At 48.7% G+C, this 18,613-nt stretch overlaps 2 protein-coding genes across 3 annotated transcripts in view; both read right to left on the reverse strand.

Annotated features, from left to right (window-relative positions):
- Positions 1-561: 561 nt before the first annotated feature.
- LOC142557173 (sodium-dependent glucose transporter 1A-like) lies at positions 562-3,769 on the reverse strand. 2 transcript variants are annotated; one of them, XM_075668839.1, is made up of 4 exons: positions 3,605-3,769; positions 2,398-2,524; positions 2,022-2,180; positions 564-1,931 (listed from the first exon to the last, which is right to left on the reverse strand). In XM_075668839.1, exons 1-4 carry the CDS (start codon positions 3,677-3,679, stop codon positions 835-837), a joined length of 1,458 nt encoding a protein of 485 aa, XP_075524954.1. In that variant the 5' UTR covers positions 3,680-3,769; the 3' UTR covers positions 564-834. The 2 variants fall into 2 exon arrangements, with proteins under 2 accessions (XP_075524955.1, XP_075524954.1); XM_075668840.1 differs by lacking the exon at positions 2,398-2,524 and having other exon boundaries at positions 562-1,931; positions 2,022-2,148.
- A 5,016-nt stretch (positions 3,770-8,785) lies between these two features.
- Positions 8,786-18,613, reverse strand: part of LOC142557174 (protein tyrosine phosphatase domain-containing protein 1-like) — a 120,365-nt gene continuing 110,537 nt past the window's right edge. Inside the window, exons 11-12 of the mRNA XM_075668841.1 lie at positions 13,884-14,183; positions 8,786-12,476 (exon numbers count right to left, since the gene is read on the reverse strand). Of these exons, the coding sequence (XP_075524956.1) occupies positions 12,117-12,476; positions 13,884-14,183 (660 nt within the window). The 3' untranslated portion in view covers positions 8,786-12,116. The remainder of the gene's footprint in view (positions 12,477-13,883; positions 14,184-18,613) is intronic.

Consider the following 18,613-nt stretch of genomic DNA (forward strand, 5'->3'; position numbering starts at 1 on the left):
AGCGGCGACATAATGCAGCATTGTGACCCTGTTTAATTATCCTTGATTCTTCGCGCTGCGATACCAGCCACGATATTGCGCGAGACGAGAGAGCACTGTGATTTCTCTCACGAAGCCTGGCCGACTGCTATGCGCTCATTCTATAGAATTGCACCTGAACACAGCTACAGAGCACCGGGCGGCGATACATCTTTCGTAGCGCGTATAGCGCCACTCTGCACCAAGCGCGGAGTTGCAGCTGGCGTCCTGTGTGACTTTCCGGGCTAAGAGTGGTGAATGCCGAGCCCAAGCAGCATTTTGGTCACTTGTACATGGCCGCTGGGCCAAGCTGTGTGTGTGTGTGTGTGTGTGTGTGTGTGTGTGTGTGTGTGTGTGTGTGTGTGTGTGTGTGTGTGTGTGTGTGTGTGTGTGTGTGTGTGTGTGTGTGTGTGTGTGTGTGTGTGTGTGTGTGTGTGTGTGTGTGTGTGTGTGTGTGTGTGTGTGTGTGTGTGTGTGTGTGTGTGTGTGTGTGTGTGTGTGTGTGTGTGTGTGTGTGTGTGTGTGTGTGTGTGTGTGTGTGTGTGTGTGTGTGTGTGTGTGTGTGTGTGAGAGAGAGAGAGAGAGAGAGAGAGAGACGAAGAGGGGGAGGTAGGGAGGTTAAGCGAGGACGTGCCCGGTTGGCAGGGGAATAGATAAGGCAACCTGTGAAGGTTACATGTCGCTTACCTGCGTGCAACAGGTGCTGTAGTGTGCACGTACCCATGAACACGCCTTTCGCGAAATGAAAATCTGTCTTGTATTGTGTGTCCTGGCAAAAAGAAAGGCATGTTGAAGTTCCAATGCTGCCGGTTATGTTTATTGAACTACTCGGGAAACGATCGTGTCCTGCGGAGCGGTGAATCTGGCTGCAGGGGGCGGAGACGTCGCTAGAGCGAAAGCATTTCGTTCGAGAGGTTTTTCGCAAGTTCCACTAACGCACACGTCTTTATCTGCGTTTAGCAGCGGCCTTTTTCGAACGTAAAAGTACATGGCGACAAAAAACACTACGCACAGCAAGACCGCCGCGAAACATACGTAGAGGAACAGGTTTGGACTGTGGTCTAAGAACTGACCCACGAGAAGAGGCGGCGAAAGTGCGCCGATGCCCGCCGCGATTAGGACGACGGACATCATCATGTTACTGATGTTAATGTAGGCGACGATCCACGCGACCGCGGCCGCGTACACGGGACCTTGGCCGATGCCCGTGAGCGCGCTGCACGCCCAAAGCACCGCGCCGCTGCTGGAGCCCCATACCACGAGCACGGCGGCCGCGACGAAGATTATGACGTTGGAGAGGGCGAGCATCTGAAGAGGCGACATCTTGATAGTGACCAGTGCGGCCGCCAGGCGGCTCGCCGCGAAGCAGAAGAAGTAGACGGCCGCTACGCGAGCGGCCGCCGATTTGGGGAAGTGCAGATCGCTCTTCACGGCGAACGCGGTGAGCATCTGGGACGACGTGCACTCGAGTGCCACGTAGACGCACACGTAGGCGCTCAGCAGGGCCAGCACGATGCGGGCAAAGCGCACCTCCTCGGGAGACTCCTTCTTGCACCCGGGGGTGCCATCCCCCCGGGGAGGCTTGGTGTCGGCGTTGTCGATCAAGTAGAGCGCCACCATGGCAACGACCAGGACAAGGTGGAAGGCGCTGACTATGCCGAACGCGTAGTAGACCCGGCTCTCGTCGGTTCCGGTCGGGGGCTCCAACGGGCTGTAGTCAGTGTCGTTGGGGCTCAAGTGCTCGCTCAGGTTGGTGGCCGTCTGGTTCAGCGACGAGCCGCCATGGCCGGTGGACAGGAAGGGCTCGGCGATGAGCGGTGTCAGCAGGCAGCCGACGCCAAAGGCCAAGTGGAAGACCTGCAGCGCCGGGCTGCTGTTCCCCGGCCACAGGTTGATGATCCACACGTTCGCGCCTGCGCAGTCCCGTTCGATGTACGTCAGCTTTAGTTCTTCCACGTTTCCGCGTTTTCGTGGCGTATACGCAGCGCAAATATGTGCCTCACCGGTGTCGAAGGCGCCCGAGCTGATCCCGCCGAAGAAGACCATGGCGTGAGCAAGCGGCAGGCTTCCGCTAAGCGGAATCATGAGCACCGTCACGCAGGCAATCGCCATCACCAGTATGGACATGATCTGCACGTTGTAAATGTCGTACAGCTTGCCTCCTGAAACAAAGCGCCGACCGAAACACCGCTGTGTGTATGCAACCGCGGTCGTGGCACTTCAATCCAAGGAACGGTCCACAATTACGAAGCGGTTCTTAAACTTGGTTACGCGTGAATGTTTGTCCACCCCACCTTTTTTACAGTCTGAGATTACGAACCTACTTGGTTTCATATCGGTTACCACAAGAAAGAGGTACTCCTTCTCCGCGACACGCACCTAGTAGGGAGCCGAGCAGGCCGCCGACGCAGCGTGTGGTGATGAGTTGCGATACGCTTGAAATGTTCGAGTCGTAGATCTCGACCAGGTCCAGCAGCGCCACACCGGTCAGCGCCAGAATGAGACCCTGTATATGCCACGTGATCGACAACCCGTTCACACACAAGTCCGCTCCACGCGTGGACAAAAATTGGCCCTCGAACTCACCTTTATACTTACGTTCAACGGTGCCCGTCAGAGGTAACCTACACGGGTTATATGAATAAATAAATTGGACCCAGGATTAATGAATATGTTTAGCAGTGGCAATGGCAGTTAATGAGACGGTGCATTCGCGACTACTTGAGGTAACTTAGGCAGGTTACCTGGAATAACACTTTAGCACTGGAAGACGGCTGCGTATGTTAGAAACTCAAGTTTGTTATAGAGCGACTTTTGTAGCCGAGTCGGTGCTCTGGCAGAAGAATCTCACTATTTGAACGAAAAAAACCAGTCAACAACACAAAGGACAAGAGGAGAGGTTCACACCACAACGACTGGACTATCAACTGAGGTTTATTAGAATCGGTGTAGTCCCAGAGGCCAGCGGAGCATACCAACTGGCCCAGATTTCAACCCTTCTGCGAATCTCACTATATATGCAATTGGGCGTGTGTTCTGTAAAGTTAGCTGAAGGTAATTCTGATAGCTTTCCTAAAGATTTTATCTCCAAGGCGAAATTCCTTCTCACGGTGCTTAGTAGGCCTTCCAAGAGCATTCGACAATATTCGCGCTGGTGCAATGCGTCGAGCAGTCTTGATGTCCCGGGAACGTGCGTTATTTATTGAATTGATCTGTGAGAATGTAATGCTGTGTGGGCGCGCGCCTTAAGTTATGAACACGTTGAAGAAACGCTATGCTCTGCGGGGTTGCGAGAAGCCCGATACTGGCACACCTCAACATATTCGGCTGCCTTTGATGTTGTTTTGATAAAGCTCGCAGAAAATACTCCACAGTTTATTACATTCCACTGTACGCGCCTTTCTTTCTTTTTTTTTTCATGTGCAAGGCTTCTGTGTCAAAAAGCACGAGTAGACTGCATGGACTGCATAGTCGAGTGGGCAAGATAAGCTCAACCGCGTTGCATGGTGCTGTTACAAAGCACGAAGGAAAACAAAGGCGACAAGCCCAATCCTTCAATACTTTCTTTGATAGCTGCATTGCTCACCATTCCCATGCAGCCCAGGCTGAGGTTGCAGGTTCGGCCCAGTTTGAGCCACAGCTCGGCGCGCGGGGACAGCATCCTCGTCGCTGTGCCACTACTCGTGTCGCGTCCGGTGGAGTTACGTTTCAGGGCCGGAGGTAAACTCCTTCTGTCCGGCTGAGCGCGGGACGACCGGTCGTTCAGTCGCATGAAAGCGGCAAGGCCCTGGCGTGGCACAGCGGTTATCTCTAAGTCATCCTCCGTCACAATTGCCCCCAATTATGGGGGGGCTGCTAAATGTCGCGCTGCTTGCGACATAACTGTTCCGGTACAAGTGGTCGTTTTTAGAGTCCCTTACGATAGCGTGGACGCACTATAGCGCAGACGAATATACCGGAATAAGGGAAGACGCAAATGACATGCAGATGCGATTACGGCGAATTGTGTGGGGACGCGCACGACCAAAGCGAGCAGTACTCTCGTTGGACTGAGCGGATGTTTTCCATTTATGCGTTGACGTAGATGTTTGGGAAGCGAGAGTCGGCAGGAATTGCACTTTGGCGCAAAATTTTCTTTTCTCTTGCAGAGAACGGTCGTGAAATGCGAGAATGTTTCAAACCCATTCTAGTTGAACACCACGTCACCAGATGCCGCTGACGGCGTCACTCTTATCACGTCACCTGGTACTACGGTTACGCCTACTCTAGTGCGTGTGTGCTGTGTAATAAAACTCATTGTGCCTCGGTCTGCACAGGCCGTAGGTGGTAACAACTTTATTGAGATTCTGCTCAGTCCCAGGTAGTGAGTACATCGCCGTATGGCACAGATGGTAGCCACTGCAAGTTCTGTTTCAGATCGACACTTAAAACGGGTGGCTTCACCAATACTGCGTTCAAGCCTGAGCCAACATGCCGATAATTTTGACCACCTGGGGTTCGCGTGCCTCAATGTAGTACACGAGCGTTCTTTCTTTCTTTTTGCATTTGGGCCCCATCAAAAGGCGGCCGCCGCGGCCGGGACCAAACCAGCGCTCTCGAGTTCAGCTGCGCCACCCCATAGCCACTAAGCTGCCACAGCGGGTGCTAGAAAGAATCGGTCGAAATAAGCGGCCACCGCAGACCCACAATCATTTCCCACAGCTGGAGTTGGCAACACTGTGCCGGCGAACCGCTACCAGCGAGCCACCTGCGTATGTCTACACGACACAATTCTAAGCCGACGTGCTGAAACTGGATTCCTTACATGCTGTCGTCGTCAAGCGCACAGTGATGGAAGGGACGTATACAAAGCAAATATGGCAGCAATCAGTCCGGGCCCCTTGGCACGTGGGCGCATTTTAGGTTCCTGGCACTCGCCATCCTTGCAACGTCAAGCACTGGATTCCTCGTTTGATAGTCTTGAATCAATTGACTGCTTCGGAAAACTCTAGCTAGTATTCGGACTGTAACGTAAACCGTGTAAAATGAAGCAGCCAAGGCAAGAAGACATACGTTTGGACAATCTAGACTCCAAAGTGAAATCAGGATAGCAAGTTGCGTTATTTATTTATTTATTTATTTATTTATTTATTTATTTATTTATTTATTTATACTTTCTTCTGCCCTTTTTGTTCAAGGACATTTTCCTCTGCTCTTCCCCTCACTTCTAGATTAACGTGCACGTAAATACTTCTACGCCCGCATACGTCGCTCCTTTGAAAGAGATCTATCTATCTATCTATCTATCTATCTATCTATCTATCTATCTATCTATCTATCTATCTATCTATCTATCTATCTATCTATCTATCTATCTATCTATCTAATCTTTTCACGCAGTCTTTTACAAAGAGGTGTGGCCCACTGCGACCCAATAGTTCCACGAACTTCATGTAGGTATTGTTGAGCGGTGAATGTAGCAGCCCTGTCGTAGTACAACATCAAAAGTCTACAAGAGTCAGGAGAGCGAGGGATACAGAAGGAAATGCAAGGATGTTAGCCAAGGTCTCACCCGGTTGGCTAAACTGCACATTGGGAAGTGGTAAGAGGGAAATAAGGATGACTACGAAGAAGTGAAGTCTATGTGCACACACCAACACATGAACGTCCATTTACATACAATCACAACGCTCGTGTGCGTGCGTGCGTGCGTGCGGGTGGGGGGGGGGCGAGAGTGTGTGTGCGTATAACGCCCCAGTTAACGTTAACTAAGCCGTTAACAATGATAAGATTTTACATGGTGCAAATTAACATTTTAAGACCGACGGTGTTTGGTCGTCAGACCTCTGACAACCGAACACCGTAATTCTTATAATCGTACGTTTCACAATGGTTTTTTTTTAAATATTTTTCTTTATTTTATTTTTGTAAAAAGCTTATCTAACGTTAGCTGGGACATACGGCATGTCCAGTCACCTTCAATGAGCGCATTTGCGCTTTCACGGCCTTGATTGTGCGTCCTAGAGTTCTTCGGCCAAGGCTCCCGGATCTTCCGAGAACTGTTTGTCGTCTCGGCGGCAGAGTCGTGTGCGCAGAGAATGTCGCCATATGTGGAAGTATACAAAGCATTCTTTCGAGGTTGCCCATCGCAAGTGACCACCGCATCGCCACAAGGCCCATGACCTCCGGACACGGTCGCGGTTGCCGCCAACTACATTTTTCGCATAGACGGTAATCTAATGAAACAAATTGGTCTACAGTTGCTGCTTTCTTTGTTACAACCGCTGTATCGCCGTAAGACCTTGCCCTGCGTGTGTTGATTGCGGTAGTGGTAAGGTCGTATACCCTGCGGTGGCTATAACTCTTTCATCACACCTACGACGACCGCCTTTCTTTTTCGAGCCCATCCAAGTTTGCGTAATGGAGCAGGAGACCTTACGCAGGAGCCACGGACGTTTCTTCCTGGTGTCATTTTGTGCGAGTCGAAAGGGTACTGCAGCAAGACTACGATACTCAATTCTCGCAGTTCTCTGACTTTCCTGTCGGGTGGCGTGGCACCAAAACTTCGGTAGCTTGCCTTGTAGCATTTCCCGAAGCGTCGCGAGACGTAAATGGCGGCTCACGCAGCCTATGAAATCACGCGTGTAGCGTCAAGAATTATCTGCACTCTAAGCACTAACTACAATATTAGCCAGGAACCATCGGAAGGTGATCAGTCAATGCCTACCAATAGCTTCCTGGCATATACCTGATGAGATACGCAGCTGTGGACATTTATTGGTTATCTCTATAGATCAGTGCTATGACACGTTTGATTGCTCTGACGTTGCACTGTCTCCGGAATCCACCCGCGTTAGGAACCATATTGCGACCCTTGCTATAGGACTCAAATCGCCAATACATGATCGGCTTCCGAAGTCACCGCCCTCGATTACACTGCATCATACACTGGTATAATTTACTCGGCCAGACAGACATCCAGGCAACGTGAGCGGAAGATCAACAACAACAACAAAAAAAGCTTGACAATAATGCAATGACTGCACGATAGTCTCTTTGAGATGGAAAGGACGACCCGAGCGTGTGCGAACGCAGTGAGAACACACATCCTAGTGACAGTGGTGTGTCGGAGGTCGACATGTGGGCAAGCCATCGGCGTCACTTGTATTTCCGATCGATGGTGTGACCCCGTCCGTCGTCGCTCGTACTTTCTGTTTCGTTGATGTGGCGCTGCATCTCTCGCACATTGGCGCCCATTCACCGTAGACTAAAAGCTGCCGCCTGCATAGCACTTGTAAACGTCGTCTGAATTTCACAACCATTGAGTACGCGTATTCTAATGGTCTCCCTATCAAAAATATGTTATCGACCTTCTGGGGGGGGGGGGGGGGGGGGCGTCCAAAATAGGGCAAGACGCTTCATTCAAGGCACCTGTACTTATGATTTAAGTCTAACCCAACTAAAGCTCGAGCTTTCATTGTAACCATCAAGTACTCGCCGCAACATTGCCCCTTTAACATTATTTGCTCGATTCATTCGCACAGCTGGTCCATTCATATCAAATGTGAAAGAAGCATGCTGGACGTCGCGGAGTCCACATGCTTTCGATTTTTCAGCTCTGACTCATGCTAATCTGTGCTAATCCTCCACGACACTCCACTGCACTCGTGCTAATCCAACCACGACATATTTCGCAGTCGACTGGTCGAATACTTTGTCGTCTGAGCCCTCTAGTCCTTCCGTGGCTCCATTTTTCCTTCTGCCTTTTTTTTCCCTGTAGCTCTCTATATACCGATCTAGCATCTTCATTGATGTGTGGTACATATATTCCGTGGGTGTCTTATGTTCCCTATTTAGTATTTCGAATAAATCATGCGTGAGTTCGCGCACCTTTCGTAACATGGGAACGTGCAGCCTATCGTCGATGAAAGAGGTCGCTGGCTCCAGTGTCCTTTTCTTTCTCTCGGTTTTCGTTGCTGTGATTCACCAGTTGATGTGTCCTTCCTCGCGTTTGTGCGGTTGCACGGTAATATAATGTCCTTGATGTAGTAGACAGAAGTTTCATTCCGCGTGCGTTTGCTCCTGTTTTAGTTTTCGTTTTACTTGAATTTTTCCGTTGACTTTCGACGTTGCGGGCTATTGCGTTATACGAGTATTGCTTTTGTTACGTCGATGCCTTCTTTTTTGTTTTGAATAAAGCTTGTTTTACGTTTAAGTAACCGTAATCCACCCCCACCCCCCTCCGTCTTACCCAATGCTTCCCTAAATGCCCGTAGGTATTTCTAAATAAAATAAAAAATAAAAAAAATAATCACAGGTAACTTCTCACTGAATGCATCCTGTGGACGATGTGTTCTTACCTGTTCACGTTTCTGAAACACGCTGAAGGAGTGATCAAATCGGTGCACGGGCTTATTGATTGATTGATTGATTGATTGATTGATTGATTGATTGATTGATTGATTGATTGATTGATTGATTGATTGATTGATTGATTGATTGATTGAGTAACTTTTATTTTACAGTCCTGCAGAACGCGTATTAGTACGTCGCGGGCCGCTCCCACGTATGATTGCTCAATATAAAACGACAGTAATTCTACGTGGTCCTATGTTTCATTCAAATTACCTTTGCATCGTAGAAAATTTCCATTTCGTTCAGCTTTATGTTGTCGCAACCTGTAAATGATAGCTCTAGGTCTCCCATAGCATAGGAAATGGGAGTTGTGGCGGCCTCGTCATCCCCAAACACGACCAACCAGTCATTCTACATAAAGTCATTTTTTTTTTCCTTTATTTTGAACAGCCACATGAAGGCAGAACACAGCTTATCCGGAGTGATCTGTACAAGCCATGAACGACAATACAGCAATAATCACTAAATATGTAAAGTCAACGTTATGAATCTTTCAAGAAGCGTTTCCTGGAAGCTTACATTCAAAACATGAGTCTCGTAATTACAAACTGTTATTTGAGCACGAGTTTTACGCCAAGCAACGTATAAATTAACGAAAAAAACTGAATTCGTGCTCCTAAGGTAACACAGTTCGTTTGATCGAACGGACGCAAACATGCTTTACCGTAGCTCACTTGCTTAAGCTCGAAACTTCATTTCCATCAGCCTTGATAACTGAAAGTACAGTGGACAGCGTTCTATCGCGGTCAGGTATTCCAAGGCACCCGTACTGAAAAAAAAGCACATTTAACAGTGAGCCCATTCCTTTCTTTTCTTGAAATACTCCTCTACGTACACTCGTGACCACTATTAAAGGAAACACCTCATCCATGCTCAAAACTGTGAAGAATGCTTGCTTTTGTTACTGAGAGCCAGCAAGCAACCACAGGCCACACTCTTCCGCAGAAAGAAACCTCCTCAGCAAAGATCAGCAAGGGTCGCTTGAGCATTCGTTTCTGCTGTAATCGCTGCTTTGAAAACCAATCGGCCACTTTTCACAACCTTCTTTTTATAATCTTTCACGCCTTTTGCAACCCTTCACACGCGGACCACCCTGTGAGCAGTGAGCAGGCGCTCATGCGGCAAGTTTTGGTTCAAACGAACAAAGAACCAAAAAAGGTCATACGCATGACGAAGAAATTGAATCGCGCAGGCACAAGATGTAGTAGCCCTTTTTACGTACAGGGGCTTCTGAAGACTTGGACTCTTATGCATACAGAAGACGTGGCTTACCGTGTCCGAAAGTGCGTATTACCAACTCCTTAGCTGGAAGCAAATACAGCATTGACATGGATATACAGAGGTTGAGTGGCCAGTGATTCGTTATATTACATATGTACAGTAAAGCTTTTCACAGGCTGCTTTGATATGGGAATATGTAACATGGTAGACAGAAGAAAAAGTTACGTCCACAGCAGCCACCCTATGCCTCCTAATACAGTACTACCAAGAGATCCTTTTTACATCAGCATTTCTTTTTAAATGTGCGGTCCATGAATTACTGCACAAAAAATTTACGCAGGCAGCCATTCGCGTTCGCATGTCTTATCATACAAGTGGTTTCGGGTTAAGATTTACCTTTGCTGTGCAGGGCAACCTTGTGCTTCAGTCAGCTTCTTCAATTAATATGAATATGAAAACATCGCGTATTCCACTTCGGAAAAATGATTGACATGCTTGACTGCCTACACAGTGTTTCTTTTTATGTTTTGTATGTCTGCTTCTTTGGTAATGAACAAGTTCAGGAAGAAAATACAATTTGTCTCGGTAGTAGGCAGAAACTAACTTTTGGAAAGAAGCCCACTAGTTTCTGCATAAGGAGTAGGCGCATAAACAAAAGAGACAGTCACACCGCTCGCCAACAACTTCCCCACTTCTGTGTTTATTGCTAATCGGGCTTTGTACTGTCACCGCATTCGCGGAACTTAAGCTGACCTCGTTTTGCCACAGGCAGAAGCTTCCAGCAAAGCTTCTTGCTCTTTGGTTAATTTAGCCATTCGTGTATTTTGCTTTGATTGTGCACATGGCACTACTTCAAGCCAGCGACTTCGCTACCGGAGGGATCATTCTTGAAATCTACAAAATAAACGTAACTTGGCTGCAACATATACCTGTGGTTTGCCGCCCACAGCTCTGCTTGGAGTGGAAGCGAAAACATTTGGAACGTTTTGTTTTCAAGCACTTCACTATTCCGGAGGACCATTACAGTGTGCTGTGAGACGAGCATTTGAGCATGATGCTACAGAGAGCGTACCATGACGTCTACGCTTTCCTGACACCAACATCTTCTTGGACACAGATAAAACCGTCAAAGACAGCATTGACAATGATTCCTTTTTAAACAAGCTCTGAGGGCGCGCTGGACCCGTCAAAGTATCTACGTAATAACTTTCATCCCTTCTTAGAGCACTTATGCGGGCTCCAAGCGTCTTAATGCGTTGATCAAGACTTTCTACAACACTTTCATTTTCGTTTTTTTTTTTCATTTCTTGCAATACGTCATAGCCATTTATTGTACATGTGTTTGCGCGCAGTCGGTCACATGACCTGCCATACCCTTCAGTATAGTGAACGCACTCGGTAAGCGCAACTTCAGCAAAAAACCGGAAGTGCGTGACGCTTTGGTTGCCCCGAGTTCTTACGAGGATCCTGAAAAGGCGCTCCGCTGCTTAACGTGAGCTCAGCTGTGAACGAGTAACGTTCGTCATTCTCAAGCGAAATGATAACTGGAGAGTCCGATGACTTACCATGCCCTCTGCCATTTCGAAGAACGTGTAGTCTAAATCAGCTAGTTTTTCTGTTCGCTCTTATATCTCAACCACCATTCCCCCCTACTGTCCCTCATTATTATTGGCGTCACTTACACCTACCCGCCGTTCCCGCAGACAAAGTAGACGGGAGGCTGCGAAACAAGCAAAAATAAATGGTTTAAAGTATAACTGCAACGGAAACTATACCATTAATCAGACACTCATTTGTGAAAAATACGCGACTCCACAAGTCGCCTTCTCTTCATTGCGTAGCGGAACTGAAATAAGTCCTCAAAAGCCGCCATTACATGTAAGAGCGAGTGACCAGAATAAAAGCGCGGTAAAAAAAAAGAACCTTTTTGCTGCCATCAGTGCCACTCGTGTGACGAACCAACCTTAACGAAAACGTCCAGAACGCCTTCTGTAATGTGTCTCAAGTTGTGTGTCACTTTGCTAGGTCTCCTGCAGCCCGTGTTTTCGGAAGCCTGAGTACGGGTAAGCTTAACAACAATATTAAATAGAAAACGTTGGCTTTTCGGGACAGTGGGAAGGCGAACGACAATGTGCGAGAACGACACAAACGCATGTAGTCGTGGATGTGGCAGACCAAGTACTTGGAACCTCGTCACGCGCTCAATGATACTCGGAAGTTCACATACAAGGTCTCGCAGCCAACAAAGCTCCCCGTGAACCTCCGCACAACAAGGATCCGCTCGCTCGAAGTCTTCGTCATCAATAAACGGCATGCGAATTCAGTCGCAGCTTCGCGCACTTGCGTTTAACACGCCCTCCTCGAGCGGCAGCTCCTGGAGGCTTCGACCTTTGAACCAGAGGCGCGCGAAAGCGTTCCACAGACAAGAAAGCTTGGTCCGTTTCAGCTGACCATGCATCCGGAGTGTGCAACCGTATCCGCCGCTACCTGGCGATCGCCGACGCCATGATGTTGATTCCGCGAAAGTTTTTGTCCGCGGAAGTGGAAGCACCGTTGGTGAGAGCCCCGTTCTGCTTCTGCGTGGGCGTGGCGTGGCTGACGGAGGGCGGGTCCCCGATCACGGCGTCGTGCAGCACCTCCATGAATTCGGTGGCCCGCGCCGCGGTGCCGGTGCGCATCTTGGCCCAGCCGGCCACGGCCGGACGCTGGATGCCGTCGATGGACAGCGTCTGGTGGCACAGCGCGCTCGTCAGCCGCCGTATCACGTTGCGCCTCTCCGCGAGTGTGGGCAGCTGCAGTCGCGCCACGAATCTCACGAGGTACTCGGTCGTGAAGCGGGTTGCCTGCAGTTGAGCGCGAGAAGCGATGTGTACAGCCTCTGTCAAATGTCCCTGGGCCACTTCTATGCGCGAGCGAAGCTGCCATGGCAGGCTTACTGTGATACTTGTGGCATTGAATACAGATGTACAAAGAAAGCTTAAAAGGAAAAGAAGCTCTAGCTTAGCATAAAACGCTAGAGTGCTCTATTTTTGTTCGGTGCAAGAAATATGTCAACATAGCTGAGGAATTAAAGATCGAGCTTCTTTGAATTGCACTTCCAGGGGCAACACCGTTGCGGTCAATGTGACGACCCTATCCAATAAACCTCATACGCCCCATATCCGATTATCCCGTATGAGCGTATGCGGATCCCACATAAAAACCCGCATGTTCCCACATATCATATTGAACATAGGCCATACTGGTTTTTTATAGTAGATCGTCGTATGCTCAGACGATCATACGCGAAATTATGTTCCTCTCAATGAATAAATTCGCGCGAACAGCGGGGAATCGGATATCCTTGTTCGGAACGGAGCGCGTTCGGTCGCTGCAACGTCACGAAGTGGGCGATCCGCAAAATTTGTGAGAACTGGAGGGAGAGAGCAGCCAATCGGCAAGCGGTGAGCTTTCCGCAAGTTTACGTGACTCGTTTGTCGTCTATTTGGGGACCATATACTACAAAACGAAATCATTCTTGCCTTCCAATGAATAAAATTTTTATATAAAAAAAGATATTTCTTTCTCATCAAGCTTCAACGCGTTCTCAAGTAAGGATACCTATGACCACTACAATTTAATGCTATTAGTTTCTCTGCATGGTCGCTATTTGGCGTCGCGCTCAGCGAAAACAAAAAAGACAATGACGAGAACAATAGCGCGCTTTTCAAGAGGCAACAACACGTCGTGGCACAGATATGTGTGACTGGGCCCGTCTGCGCGTCACAGGGAGCTATACGAAACGCACCGTCAGTTTCGAGAAACGAAATCGATGCCGGAATTCGCTTTCTGCCATCTCTTCAAACGCATTTCACATCTCCGAACACTCTGCTTTCTCCTCGAGCAACGCGAACGCAACAACCCAAATTCCCATTGCAAGCTCGATTTCCTCGAATCAGACTATTGATTAGATCCGAACGTGACGTTCTATAGCCGTAGCCGCCGTTTGTATCCCATAGCATTCACCAGACGTGCACAGTGATCGCTCGAACGGAACAGTTCTCGTCGCGTTCTGCTCCTAGCAGACGACAAGCTCGGTTTCAAAATCATTGACGGGAGCGCGCCGTCATTATGACGTCACCAAAAACGTGGCCGCGACCCTCGGCAGACGACGTCGGCGCGGCCTAGGCCAATCGCGTGAGGCGAAGCTGAACGCGCGTTCCGAACAACGATCTCCGTTCGCGCCCCAGTTGTGGCGCAAGAGGCGGTACCTTGTTCAGCTTCTGAAGAACGGCGACGGGGTTCGTCGGTCGCACGACGACCGACGTCAAATCCTGCTTGCTCAGCACGGGCTCCTTCAGCTCGTCCAGCCAGAACCACAGAAGGCCCGCCAGGATCACGGGGTCCTCTTCGACGCTCACCTTGTCCCACGCGGCGCCCCTGGTGTTCAGCTCGCGTTGGTACTTCCGCAGCCGAGCCAAGTACGTGGCTCCCAGGAGCTTGTGCTCCAGAAGCAGCGCCGAGGCTACGTCCGATGGGGACAGGGCCACCGACGAGCACCCGGCTTCGTCCTTAGTGGAATCAAGGCCGATGTTAAAGCCAAGAACTCCTAAAATGATGTTTCACTTTAAGAACCAACTCCAATTATTCAAATACATCAGGGCCGGCCCGAATTTCAGAATGGTTTTCTTCCAAATGCTTTTGGCCCTTGGCCGGCCGGCTCTGCTAACGATATGTCCAACATCAGGAAGGGGTAGAATTTTGTCTTGGAACAATTCTAGCGTAATGATTGTTTTGCGAATATGGGCCCTGAAACGTAGAAACGCTCTCATTAGGCAACCGCGGCACTGATATGGGTTAAATCTGTTGCATTTAAAGAAGTCATCTGAACTTTACCAACTGTAGAAAGCAAAAATTCGATTTAGAGCCTCAACTTCCTTTAGATACAATAATGGCCAAAATCAGCCGCTATAAGAAAAACGAACAGCACAGTTTACAAATCCCCTATAGTCAGTGCTAATAACAACTTGCGTAAAATTTTTGCAATGTGTGCGATGGTTCTGCAGAAGTCCTACTCAAATTGGTGGTATATTACATCAATTTCTCCCGCTTTAGATGACATAGCAGATGCAGTTTACAGGATTCTGATATCGCTTTTTAAGCATGAAATGCTTTGAGCTCCCGTTGTCGGCGACCTTCAAGTGACCTTGAGCCAAAATGCTGAGCCGTTATCCGCGCAAGTTGCGGGAACAAAACGAGATCACCCGGGCAACCAGTCAAAACTTAAGAAAAGGCTGTTTCTGGCCCCAACACTTTGTGCAGGACTGCATTACATACGCTAGTCACTACCCAAACAAATTCCAAAAATATTACTTCCGAGTTCTTCCTAATGTTTGTTCGCAATATCGCCCAAGCTGTAACTTCTACTACGCCGACGTTTTATTTGTCATTTCCATTAGGCGATGTTCAAAAGGCAGCTACAGGGCACCATACACTTCACTGTCATATTTCGGCGCTCAAACAGGGTTGCCTGTGCTCTTTTGAACGCCAGCGGTCCGTGAGTTCCGCGGCGCAGTTTTGCCTCGCGTCGAGGGATGGCGCCACCCTGCGTGGCGCTTCCTTCCTTCCGTGGCGCTTCCTCCCTACAGTCGGTAGACATTAACCCTTTAAATCCAACAAGCTTGATCGAATTAAGTGTATTGCAGACTTAGATCATCTGTTAGATTTAGAGGCCAAGTACAACCAAACCTCGCTTTCGGCACATCACTTTTAAATGAGCAGTGTATGCTTTGCAAACAATTTTCACAATACTTCAAGGTTGGTATTTGTCTAATCTTTAAAGCTACCCTTCCTATGCCTACCTCCCACCTCGGGATTTCGTGTAGCTACGTAAGTACGCCTCTCGCCAAGTAGACGACTTATATATCAGTGAATGTTGACTATAACAAAGGGGTGGCGGTAAGCACACTTCCGTTATTAACATATCACTGCATATCATACCTGCATAAGATACACTGCACTGCGTAACATATCACTGCGTGCGTGTGTGTGTGTGTGTGTGTGTGTGCGTGCGTGCGTGCGTGCGTGCGTGCGTGCGTGCGTGTGTGTGTGTGTGTGTGTGTGTGTGTGTGTGTGTGTGTGTGTGTGTGTGTGTGTGTGTGTGTGTGTGTGTGTGTGTGTGTGTGTGTGTGTGTGTGTGTGTGTGTGTGTGTGTGTGTGTGTGTGTGTGTGTGTGTGTGTGTGATTTTACTAGGCACGCCGTAGTTTCGGGGACTCCGGATTAATTTCAACCACCTGGGTTTCTATAACGTGCACCCTATGCGCGGTACACGGGAGTTTTTACATTTCGCCCCTATCGTAATGCGGCCGCCGCGACCTGGGTTTCATCCCGCCACCTCATGCTTAAAAGCGCAACGCCAAAGCCGCTAAGCAACCGCGGCGGGTAACCTGTACGTAGGATATTCACTCATGGGCAGCTATAAAGACAGATGGAGCCACATATGCAAGCCAATTAACTCATTTTCGAATAAAAATAACGAAGTTAAAATGTTTTTTCACGGACAGTTAGGCGGGGACAAATAAAGTTTCCTACAAAGTATTTCAAAACATGCATGGCTTTCATTACTTTACGGTAACAGGAATCATCCGCTTACCAAGCGCTCAAACACTGCGTAGATTCAACACGATCGCATAAACTGCACTTGATAGCAGGATAAGTATAACCCTATTGATATAGAGACATGCAAAGGCTTTGTTGCAATCATACAGTTGTGGCGTTAACACTGCCGAGAGGAGAAACTCAAATTACGCGGATCCCGCGTACTATGGGAATTAATGTTGTGGGAAGCATTCTCCAGGTACGCCTGGCTATCCATAATAGTTCGGAGTTCTGCAATGCGTTACCAGATAAACAAAGATGTTCGAACAAAGCAAGCAATTTTCTGAGTGACGCAAGCGCATCTGTGACGACAGCAGCAAGATGATAACGACAACGTCGACGACGACCATGTTATGACCGCGAAGACGATGGCGTGATGGTTGGTTTATGGTACACTGGGGAAGAAAGGTTACAACCTGTTTCATTACGAAATGAGCCGATGCCGAATGCAGCGCTTTGGGTCAACTTGTCTGCACGCGAGCGCAGTGCTCAGGTTCCAGCTCGGCCATGGAACTGCTAAGGCTGCTGTTTTCTGTTGATAGCCGCCTAACGCGTAGAGCGCCTGGACTCTGAGCTGGGGGACCCCGGTATTATCGCATGCCTTCTCGCACACCTTCTGTACTGCTTGCATGTGATAACGGTTATGAAGTTCAGCTGTCTCGTCATGGAGAACATGTGCTTCACCGAAATCATAACGGTTTCACTGCACGCACTAACGAACAGATGCAATGGACAGCGAAGACGAGAGAGAGAGAGAGAGAGTGATCGCAGAGAGAAAGAGGCGCAGAGCCCAAGACTACCTGAGGTTCGGTGCTCGTAATGCAGCAGGCTCAGAGAGAGGAGACACTACCGCAGACAGTCACTGCCGAACCGGCGGTTTGCGCAAGCGAAATTGAATGACAAAGTTTCTCTCGCTTTTTGCACTTTTAGGTTAAAGAGTCTATGCAGCAAGCGAAAGCCAGTGCTATAGTACGTTCGTATTAAGCGCATTATGTATAAAAAGCAAATTTTTTTTAATGTTATCGTGATTTTCAGTAACGAGTATGGCGGTTTTATGTGATGGACCAATACACAAAATACGACGCATGCTACAAAATTTTAACCTCTTCAACTGCTATCACAATGCAGTTTTTAGTGGAAAAATGCGCGTCTAAAGTACGTGAACGTTCGGTTAGAGTACGATACCAAAACTGCAATAATGACAAACTATGGTCAATGGTCAAGAATGGGCTGGGGTGCGTTTGGCAGGCATTCTCAGATCATGAACAGCAGGTTGCCATTACCCCCCTGGAGAAAAGTGTATAATAGCTGTGTCTTACCAGTACTCACCTACGGGGCAGAAACCTGGAGGCTTACGAAAAGGGTTCTACTTAAATTGAGGACGACACAACGAGCTTTGGAAAGAAGAATGCTGGGCGTAACGTTAAGGGGATAAGAAGAGAGCAGATTGGGTGAGGGAACAAACGCGAGTTAATGACATCTTAGTTGAAATCAAGAAATAAAAATGGGGCATGGGCAGGGCATGTAATGAGAAGGGAAGAAAACCGATTGTCATTAGGGTTACGGATTGGATTCCAAGAGAAGGGAAGCGTAGCAGCGGGCGGCAGAAAGTTAGGTGGGCGGAGGAGATTAGGAGAGAGAGAGAGAGAGAAAATGATAAAAGAAAGGTAAGGAGGTTAACCAGGACTGAGCCCGGTTGGCTACCCTACACTGGGGAAAGGGAAAGGGGGACGGGATTATTAAAACAAGAGAAAGCCCACTGGAGGTATCAGTCGGTCACTCAGTCCGGATCCCAGACGCTGACTCAATCCGGTCTCTTTCAAATATCGCAGCAGCGCTTTTGTGGCCTTTTGTAGCTGCGATATGCGAGGCCATGGTCCCAAGATCTTGTTCAAGGTGAACGGCCTTCCATCTAGTTGATTGAGAGCTGTGCAGCGGTCTTGCCTTTCATTTTCAAAAGATGGGCAGTAGCACAGTATGTGTTCTATGTTTTCCTCGACACCGCACGCATTGCACTCGGCGCTATCAGCCATTCCAATCAGAAATGCATAAGCATTGGTGAATGCGACGCCCAAACGTAAGCTGCCCAGCACTGTTTCCTCATTTCGCGGAAGACCTGGTAACAGCCGCAGTTGCATAGAGTGATCGAGGGAATGCAAGCGATGTTGAGTGAATTCAGGTGTGTGGCACTTCTCCAATGTCAAAGAGTGCGCTAGCTTGCCTTAGTGTTGGGCTGCGTCGGTCCGCTATAAAGGTATTGAAACAAGGGTTGCTCCTTCGTGTGCTTTTCTAGCAGCTTCGTCAGCGAGGTCGTTGCCGGAGATACTGCAATGACCAGGCAGC

Source organism: Dermacentor variabilis, chromosome 9 (assembly GCF_050947875.1).
Source record: "Dermacentor variabilis isolate Ectoservices chromosome 9, ASM5094787v1, whole genome shotgun sequence".
NCBI classification, from domain to species: Eukaryota; Metazoa; Arthropoda; class Arachnida; order Ixodida; family Ixodidae; genus Dermacentor; species Dermacentor variabilis.

What these genes read in the sequence shown, in the direction of transcription:
- LOC142557173 (XM_075668839.1), bottom strand. Translation starts at nt 3,679, where the DNA reads ATGCTGTCCCCGCGCGCCGAGCTGTGGCTCAAACTGGGCCGAACCTGC. An exon ending in GCCTGGGCTGCATGGGAATG is followed by an intron (nt 2,525 to 3,604) that starts GTGAGCAATGCA and finishes TGGCATATACAG; the next exon opens with GGTCTCATTCTGGCGCTGAC. An exon ending in CTCGGGCGCCTTCGACACCG is followed by an intron (nt 1,932 to 2,021) that starts GTGAGGCACATA and finishes GGGACTGCGCAG; the next exon opens with GCGCGAACGTGTGGATCATC.